A 10,506-nucleotide genomic window follows, 5' to 3' on the forward strand; every position below is an offset into this window, starting at 1 on the left:
GAGTCATTGCTAATGACTTCAATTGCAGCGTACGAACGATAGAACGTCTGAGACAGCAATACATGCCCCCAACAGCACTGATGACCGTCCACGTGGTCGATCCCATGTAACATCACGTCGCCAGGACCGTCATTTCGTCCATCAACACCTCTCGTTAACCTAGCCATAGCTGCTGTGTTCAGAAAACAAGTGAATGTTTGCCATACAAGCCGGCAATTGATGCCTGAATGCATGCAAGATGCAAGTGCATCTCGATTTCAATGTTGTCTTTGTGCCATTGAAAACCCATTTCTGGTGTCCTCCGACGTGATATTGCTGGAATATTGCTACAAGCGGCGTAAACCCAAACTCACTCATTCACCTATTGCACGGTTTTTGAGAGACTATCAAATAGTAATCTCACAAGGTGAGCGTGTCCTGCCACATCCGTCACAAACACAAGCGAAAGCAAGTCAGTTGTAAATCTTGAAAACATATTGATAGAAGAAGTGGGTGCGTATATTTCAACTTTATTTCGGATTTATACCACAGACAACCAGCACTATATGCAGAAAACAGTCAACAAGTTAAAGATTACATAACAATATATAAATAGCAACAATGTCATCGTGATCGTTGAGTGATGTCAGCCTCATAAGTGGGAAAACTTCAGTGGTGAAACATCTATTTCTAAGCTCCGACTGCGCACGTATTTCTTTTTCGCGGTCTTGTTCGTCTTGGACTTAGACCGGAAGTGACGTAGTTGACTGGCGTAGTCCTCGTGCAGCATGGGAATGTAGGTGTTTGGTTGACACTGTCGCTGAAACAAGCACCTTTGTCAGTAACCTTACTTGTGTGATCTCTTGTAAAGCAAATGTTTGCGAAATGCGTGATGTATTAATAAAATATAAAAAAACTAGATATGGCGTTTCTAAGTTTACTCCTCCCCAAGTTGCGCTCGTTTTAGATTTAGCCAAAGTTTGAGTCAAGTATAATTACTTTACTGAAACAACAACTGTGAACGTACCTGATGTTGTTCATAGAAAGCCTTGTAACCGCCGTCCAGTAAGTACACTTCCGGGTAGAAGAGGAACGGGTAGCAGTCGCTGTTCAACTTCCGGTCTAAACTCCGCAGATGGCGTAATCTGGGGTTAAGAAAGATTGCATCAGATGAGGAACATGTCGGTATGAACTGTGCATCACAGCGTAAAACTGTTTCAATGCCAAGGTTCGGGTCAGTTCAACAAAGTTAAGGGTGAGAGAAGAGAGACAGATAAAACCAGGTACACAAGGGCAACTTACAGTTTGGGCGCTCTCTCTGAGGAGAATTCACAATGGAAGACCAGGATGTCCCGTTGAGTCGACTCCCTCACTCGTAGGCTGGTGACTAACTCCGAGATTTGAGCCTCGTTGTGGAGATTGATGGCACCCTGTAAGAACGTGGATTTGGGGGATGACAAGATGCACAGAATGTGTTCTGGACCTTATTAGGGATGTTTATGTTCTAGATAGATAGACTAGATATTACATCATTACAGTCTCAAATGACAACAAATAACTTATTACATGTATTTACCTCTATATGACCACCCTCATATTCATATGGGTAGCGACAGTCGATGATCTGGTACCCGGAAATGACGTCATCGTATTTCCCTGTCAGTAGTTGACTGACTGTTCGTGGAGACACTGACTTGAGATCCTTGTGTCGGCCTGTGATGGTCGGGAGCCTGTGACACTGGAGAACAAGTAATGACTCCATTATACAATCAAATATGACAAACCAAAATAAATGAGCGACAGATCCCGTGGACCATTTCAGCAAAACTTGAGTTCTTTGTGAATATTTCCATGCATACATAGATTATTACCTTTGAGCCATCGCCAATCAGATTGATTTCCGCCTCCATTTTATCCACAGCTGATTTCATGGATTCGGGGGATTCCAAAATATAGAGCTCTTCACGACACATGACGTCATCACATCTAGATCTCTTTGCTGTTGGGCTGTCATCCTCATCACGTGGCCGTTTTGGTGAGAATAAACATGTTTTGACTGAACTGAAGTCGGTGATTGTTCTGATCGACAGAAAACAATTGAGTGGGGATCCCTGTAAATGGAGAAGGGCAATACATTCATAATTGTAACAGGTTTCGTTTTGTTTTGTTTTTGGTAGAGGAGGAAATAGTCCAGCTATATGACCGCTGGACCAGAAAATCCAGTGATTGATAAAATGAGGAACGATACACGACGTCAGGCTATGGTGACGCTCAATCCACCACCGAGTCAGACCACGGATCCCTTTCATCGCCTCTTAAGACCAGCACGGGTTCCTGGGGCCTAATCTATCCCAGAGTCCGCAGGATCCTAAGTTAGGGAATATTAAGATTACTCTCTGAAGGTGCATTGTTTGGTTTGGTTCTTGATAAAGATATGGGTGTGTATTGTGTGTTTACCATTACTTGCCAAACTTTAAAAGCATGTTTTCTTGATCTGTGGAAATAGTAACACAGTTTGGACTTTTACCTCGGAATCACTTCCGTGAGATTCGAAACCGCTGTCACGTGAGTCATCGTCGTCATCGAAAGTGAGGCTTCGAGGCAAGACGCCGGCATCTTCAGGAATAGAAAGACGACCAGATGTCACGTGATCAGGACTATCAAGGCAAAGTGTGTTCATCAAGGACATTGCAGAAGGAGTCATTTTAACCTGAAAACAAATATCGACAGTGTTATAAAATGTGTCAAATTCATATTATTAAGATACAACAGAAATGTTACTGATGTAGCACGCTAGAGAACAGCAAATAATATGTGATTTTCATCTCCATCCTTGGAAGATGTTGATGGAAGTTATCATGATTCTGGTTGTAAGCAAACCATTATAACGTCTTGTAGGCGGGATCCTTACCCGTAGTGTCTATGTCTTCCTGTTTTAGGCAGTGTAAAGTTTCTTGAACTGCCCTGTGTCTTATACAACAGTAGCTAGATAATGATGCCCTCTGCAGTTTCCCAAACTGTATATATACCTACACACCGTCAATGACCTGATTACATACACAAACTAATTAACAACTACTGCATACTATCGTTAACACTTCAGTCTAATGACGGTGTAATAAGGCAAACAGCGTCTGTAACTCTGAAACAACAAATCCCGACTAAAACGGAGCAATTATAGGAAGCTAGCACCTTGTGAGTGACCAGCGCTCCAGCTTGGGGACAAACGGTGATGGCTTGTGTGTCCAGTGTTTCTGTACGGGGGTGAGGGGAGATTATTCCCCGAGTGATAATCCAGGCGGGCATCAAATATACCGATAATTGAGGTTGTAATAAATGCTGTGTGTACAAATGGGTGATGGGTGCTTCATGCTACACACGTGACAATGTGCAATTGCCTATAAAGATGAGTTAACAATGCTAGCAGTATCAGCAATACACACAGTATTAGAGGCGATGTTTGTACCAACACACTGGACCAGGCAGGGAGGAAGACAGTGGTTCAATTTGTTTTTCTTTAGGCATTAGGCAATGTGTAAATATAGTTACACAGTTAATAACATCCATTGAAGATTAAAACTCGTTGTTTGGCTGGAAAACAAAGGAATGCAGATGACTGGACAGTGTACCACTGACGTTGAACAACAATATCAGAAGGCTCGGTATAATTGTTTGTGTTGGGGGAGTGCGGTAGAAAGTGGTTACAGGCCGGGAAAACCACATTTCCGAAACAGATAGCCAAAATTGATGTTGCTGATATGGTTGCATGAAGATGTTAGTGGCTGTCAAAACATATTTAGTGATTCAAACAGGTTACCGTATTTAACTAACAAGACATGTTTCCTCATAGGTTTATTCAGATCACAACATATTTCATTCCTATAATTGGCAAAATATACATGTAATATACTAATAGGTATTTTAGATATAATATTATCACATTAATACATCTTAATCTGTAAAACATAATAAAAATGATAATGGTTAAGTTTGTTGCCATGTGTAAAACCAGATAAAATGGCGTAAGATCACAAAACATCATTTACAAACATTCTTTTTTACACCCCCTACTGCAGATGAAGGAGGTCGCCCACATGGTCCTATACTCCATGTCACTCAGGTGTTGGTTCAGAAGCTTGGTCTTCAGTCATGCAATACGAGCGTATTATATTTCTTTCTTCGTGAAGGTGCTGTCCACTGGTCAAATAGTCTCAGGACAGCAACCTCTGTGAGAGACTGCTCACGCTGAAAGAGCTTTACGGTCTGGTAAATGTCAGGGTTTGCACTTTTGGACAAGTCTCTTTACCTTATTGTGCCATCCTTCTAGATTGTTGGTACGGTGTCCCTGGTTTTCGAAATCAGTTAGATTAATCTGGACATTGTAGGCTCTCTTTATACCCTATAAAATCATTCTGTACGTGAAATTGATGCAAATACTGCTTGAATATTTCTACGTTTTGGTGATTGATATTGCTGTGTGTAAACAGAAAATGGAAAAATGTTACTTTGCAAGCACAAATGTTAACAAAGATAAGTTGATGTGTTCCTAAACACATTTTCACAATATCAAAGATACGTTGTACTTGTTTTCACTAATGCAAATCAGCAGAAAATCTTTTTAAAGACTGAAATCATAGGTATGATTCTTTTACAATTTTACACACTCTACAACAGTTGTTTCTTGTTTAAATAATTGAAAAATGGTGACTTTAGATGGTATATCTCTGTCTCAAAGCAGAATTTTATTTCACCCTTTCTTTTGGACGTCTAAATCATTGTTATTGGTTTATTTCGGCATGGTCGAAAATAGGACAATTTAACTCTTCTGTAAAAGATGCATTTCACCTGAATATGAATGCGTTTGAGAATTTGGTTCGTGATTTGCATAAAGCTGTGTTGTTAAGCTCTCTTGTAAACTAATACCTTCTAACATATCTTTGATAGTTTTTAAGTAATTCATAAAGGTAAGAGGGTAACGTTTCTTTTAGCGTTTAGTGTAGGAACAGTCCTTTACCGGTATTGCTTAAACACCACGTTTGTGAGTAGGAAAGATTATTCGTTTCTTGTGAAAACAATATTATACATGGGGACACTCTTATACCGGTTACGGTAATGCCTTAATTAATTAATCTATTGGAAATGTGGCTTTACCGGCTACAGCCCTGTAATTATAATATATAATTATATATATATACCATATATATTTCTCATTTCTCATGTCCTGTACAATGCATATACACCATGTATGTCTCATGTAACATCTTTAGAGGAATACAAATTTGAAAACAAAATAAATAAAAATAAATAATAAAAAATAGACATAAAACTTTATCTGACTGGGCTTTTGTTTTAGCAATTGTATCCAGCGCAGGGGAGTTCTTAACAATTCATTTTAAGATGACAGGATATGGTATTAAGTTTCAACAGTAACATGTTTAAACAGTATATAAATTATTTTCAAAAGAAATGTTTTCTCTCTTTTTGAGAATTTGAACAGATTTGCTTTCGGATTGTGACGACTTGCTTACTGGAGAAGGGCTTGATTTGATTTCAACATATTTTATTCACAAATGTGAAAGGGATTGGTGACAAGTTATCCAACCTAAAATGCCCGCTCCCTGACAAGAGACTGAAACTCCTTCCCCTGATCATGCGAGTTAGGTAGCTGACACCCGTTCCACTCTCGAAATAGTGTACCAGCGACCGGTTTCAGCTTGGCAGGGTATGGATTGTAGTTCTAAATTTGAGAACCAGCTTGAATACCATTTTGAGCGAGAAGATATACTTTTCACAAGAAAAGGTTTTTTTAAATTGTTTGCGTTACGAACCGCTTGAGTGAGTGAGTGAGTTAGAGAATTTGGTTTAACGCTGCTTGTAGCAGTATTCAAGCAATATCACGGCGGCGGACTCCACAAATAGGCTTCATTTTACCCATACTGGGAATCGAACCCGGGTCTTCGAGGTGACAAGCGAACGCATTAACCACAAGGCTACCCCCGAACCCTCCATACCAGTTCCCCAGTTTTGCAGATACTGGCTTTTAGATATTTCTTCTACCTATTAAAGCTAGCCACTGTGTGGAATATACTGAAAGGCAAAAGAAACGTCGTAATATTGGAAATGACATTTAAGTATCAATGGAGTATTTGTTTTCACATTTACACCGGAAGTCAAGTTCATTTGTTTTCTGAACACAGCGGCTATGGCTATGTTAACGCGAGATCAACGGCAACAAGCCATTGGACGTCTAGACGCTGGTCAACGTGCTCGAGTCATTACTAATGACTTCAATTGCAGTGTACGAACGATAGAACGTCTGAGACAGCGATACATGCCCCCAACAACACTGATGACCGTCCACGTAGTGGTTGATCCCATGTAACATCACGTCGCCAGGACCGTCATATCGTCCATCAACACCTCTCGTTAACCTAGCCATAGCTGATGTGTTCAGAAAACAAGTGAATGTTTGCCATTCAAGCCGGCAATTTATGCCTGAATGCATGCAAGATGCACGTGCATCTCGATTTCAATGTTGTCTTTGTGCGAAGCCTTCACTTTCCACAAACGGCCGCCTCCGTGGTGTAGTGGTTAGAGCGTCCGCCCGGAGTGCGGAAGGTCGCTGGTTCGATCCCCGACCGCGTCATACCAAAAGACGTTAAAATATGGTACTTGTTGGTCCCTGCCTGGCGCTCGGCATTAATGGGTACAACAAGGACTGGTCGGCTCGGAGTCGGTATAATGTGTCTGAGTGGGGTATTCATGCTTCACTGCGGCATGGTATCTCAGTGGGCTAGCACTATAAAACCAGTTTAAGTCTGGGTTTGTACAAGCAGCCGCACATACACATACACACGCATGCACGTCGTCATATGAGCGAAATATTCTCAAGCACGACGTTAAACCCAATTTCACCTCACCTCACCTTTCCACAAACAAAAACATTTCTAACCTCAATCTCAAACAATACTTTATTTGGCAAAACAGGCTATACGACCACGATTCATGTTTTCCTCAAACTTGACTTCTGGTGTATATTTAAAAAAAATATGTTCAAATACTTCACTGATACTTAAATGTCATTTCAAGACGTTTCTTTTGCCTTTCAGTATATATACAAACGTTATCAAATGATAACACAGTCATTAAGTGTTTTTTTCCCAAAACAAATCCATGGTAGTTTTATTAGAACTATTGGTTACACTATGAGTGTTCAAATATTGTTAATGCTTTTTAATTTGTGAAGATAGAAACGTTTATGCCAAATACATATTTTTGAACTGTTTAAGTTCAATACTGATTTCTACGGTATAGCGCTATTTCAGCTCTATTTTGACGAAACATCCTGAGTGTTGGAGGCGACGGTGCTGAACACGTTGATGCAACCCCCCAACACGATGCATAAAAATTTGTTTCTGCGTTGTGACTTTGACATTTGGTGGACAAAAATATCATACAATATTTAATGTCGTACTTTCTCCTATTTGTAACCTTTCTGTACACAAAACACTAGAAACTGTAATTATTAGATCTGGGTTTGTCCCGCTCCTGGCTGAAATGAATCGATAATACTCACTCTCTTGTGTTGACGTTCTATCCAAATAATAGGATATATAAATATTGAGTAGATTCTTTGATGATTTCGAATTAAAGTAGTGCATGCTATGTTAAACTGCATTGTCGATATACCTGTGAATTTTGGAAAGTAATAACTATGAGAATAAATCCAAATTTTAAACAAAATAAGACTTTTTTCTAAAGGGAAACTTAGTTTGCAGTCTTCTATAAGCCACTGGTGTGGTGGCTTATCCCGGTGGTGGCTTATCCCGCACTCAGCAGTATTCCAGCTATATGACGGCGGTCTGTAAATAATTCAGTCTGGACCAAACAATCCAGTGATTGACATCATGAACATCAAAGTTAGGCAAATATGACAGGCATGAACCAAATCAGCGAGTCTGACCACCCGATCCCTTTGTCGCCTTTACGACAAGCATAAACTGAGGGGCAAAAGAAACGTCCCCGATCATTTTTGTATCATAAAATGATACAAACACGTGCAATTCAATGTTGAAATGTTTGATATAATTTTTGAACATATTATGCAGACTGTCATTACAGAACAATTGAAACAATTTGCTGTAAGTAGAGTTTTTGTGACGTTTTTCACAGGAGGTTCAAATGTCCGGTTTTCGATCATGACAACACATGCACATCAGTACTGACAGAGTGTCTTTGAGTGTCCAACTCCTCAGTAGCGAGTGTGTCCACCTCTTGCAGCGATACATGCTGCCACACGACGTCGTGCAGAGTGCACAAGACGTCTGATCACGTGATGTGGGATGCGACGCCATTCTTCCTGTAGAGCTTGAGCCAAAGCGTTTCTTGTCTGTGGGGATGTTGACGTTGCTTAACCTGACGGCCGAGATGATCCCATAGGTGCTCAATAGGTGATAAATCGGGGATCTTGCTGGCCAAGGAATGACGTTTACGTTGTTGTTGTTCAGGAAGTTCCGGGTAACAACAGCAGTGTGGGGAGTAGCGTTATCCTGCTGAAACAACACGCCTCGATTCTGCTGGAGGAAGGGTAACACGACAGGTCGTAAAACAACATCAATGTATCGACGGGCATTCAGGTTTCCCTCTATCACCAACAAGTCAGTCTTCCTCTCGCCACAATTTTCCCCACACCATCACACTACCGCCGCCAAACGTCTCAACTTCCTGAACGCAACAACGTGCTGTGCGTTCGTTCCGACGTCTGTAGACTCGTACCCGACCATCAGCTTTGTTCAACTGGAAGCGGCTCTCGTCACTGAAGAGTACCCGGCGCCAGTTCCGCGGCTGCCACTGCCGAACTCTACGTGCCCAAGCCAATCGACGACGTCGATGTTCACGCGTTAACGTCACGCCCCGGAATGGTCTGTAGGCTCTGATACCGAATCGGCGGAGTCGTCTGGATATGGTCCTTCTACTGACTGGATGGGTAAGGCTGGTTGTTGCTGATGACGTCACAGTCAGGAATCTGTTGCGCAAGTGAAGCACCCGTAAATGGCGGTCTTCCTGAGGGGTGGTTACGGGTGGTCTCCCCTGTCCTAGGCCTGTCTGCAGTCCGACCTGTTGTTCTGAAGCGTGTCATCAGTCTGGTGATGGTTTTCTTGCTGCAACCCATGATTCTTGCAACGTGACTGTGAGAAGCACCCAGCTGCAACATCCCAATAGCTCGTTCTCTGTTCTGCCGTGAGTCGAGGCATGTTCTTTGTGTCCAACGTATTGAAGTGATGAATTCGAACAGTCGAGCATAATTTTTATACTGTACTTTCATACGGGTATGTTTCCACAGAAGCATGCAAAAACGTGAATAAAAGCAATTTTCATGCTTACAAAAACTCCACGTGGATTTCCTTTCTGTGAGACGTGGGATGCGTTCGGGAGATGTGTTCCTAAATAAATTTCCGTCATAACGAAAACAGAAGAAATGTTTTTACAATTTTACTTTGGGGACGTTTCTTTTGCCCCTCAGTTTATTATATCACTGTGGACTTAAAGTTTGCTGAAGCCACCATACACTATGTTCTATCTAAGCAAGTGTATACATTATGTAATTGGGAATGAATCCTTGTTATAATTATTTGAAACGTAAATTTCATTATTTCCCATCTGAAAAAAAGATTGTTTTTACGTCAACAACGCAGTAATAATCTTAAATAGATGTTATTATTGTTAACGACCCAATCCTTGCAGCTTCTCGCCACACACTCTTGTGTCTTCCCACTGTCCAATCAAACACCCACCACTGTCTTCCTACACAAACAATGCACCGAGCCGTCATATTGTTCCACTGCGTGTGCCTAATTTCTACCAGTTATCTAATATATCCTTCGTGCATTTATTCTAACCTCAATTATCGGTATATTTGATGCCCCGCCTGGATTATCACTCGGGGGATAATCTCCCCTCATCCCCGTATATAGAAACGCTGGACACACAAGCCATCACCCTTCCTCCCCAAGCTGGAGCGCTGGTCACTCACAAGGTGCTAGCTTCCTATAATTGCTCCGTTTTAGTCGGGATTTGTTGTTTCAGAGTTACAGACGCTGTTTGCCTTATTACACCGTCATTAGACTGAAGTGTTAACGATAGTAAGCAGTATTTGTTAATTAGTTTGTGTATGTAATCAGGTCATTGACGGTGTGTAGGTATATATACAGTTTTGGAGACTGCAGAGGGCATCATTATCTCACTACTGTTGTATAAGACACAGGGCAGTCACAACAAGAAACTTTACACTGCCTAAAACAGGAAGACAGACACTACGGGTAAGGATTCCGCCTACAAGACGTTATAATGGTTTGCTTACAACCAGAATCATGATAACTTCCATCAACATCTTCCTAGGATTTAGATGAAAATCACATATTATTTGCTGTACTCCAGCGTGCTACATCAGTAACATTTCTGTTGTATCTTTATAATATGAATTTGGACTCATTTTATAACACTGTCAATATTTGTTTTCAGGTTAAA

General features: G+C 41.1%; 1 protein-coding gene across 1 annotated transcript; it reads right to left on the reverse strand.

The window, feature by feature from the left end:
* Window positions 1-631: 631 nt before the first annotated feature.
* Window positions 632-2,683, reverse strand: LOC124274617 (M-phase inducer phosphatase-like). Its single transcript, XM_046709983.1, has 6 exons — window positions 2,507-2,683; window positions 1,851-2,090; window positions 1,556-1,717; window positions 1,282-1,409; window positions 1,007-1,124; window positions 632-799 (listed from the first exon to the last, which is right to left on the reverse strand). The coding sequence occupies exons 1-6, from the start codon at window positions 2,681-2,683 to the stop codon at window positions 632-634; spliced, it is 993 nt and encodes a 330-aa protein (XP_046565939.1).
* Window positions 2,684-10,506: the final 7,823 nt, after the last annotated feature.

The sequence above is a fragment of the Haliotis rubra genome, unplaced genomic scaffold (genome assembly GCF_003918875.1).
Source record: "Haliotis rubra isolate DU_JTF1 unplaced genomic scaffold, ASM391887v1 Scf192, whole genome shotgun sequence".
Taxonomy (NCBI): domain Eukaryota; kingdom Metazoa; phylum Mollusca; class Gastropoda; order Lepetellida; family Haliotidae; genus Haliotis; species Haliotis rubra.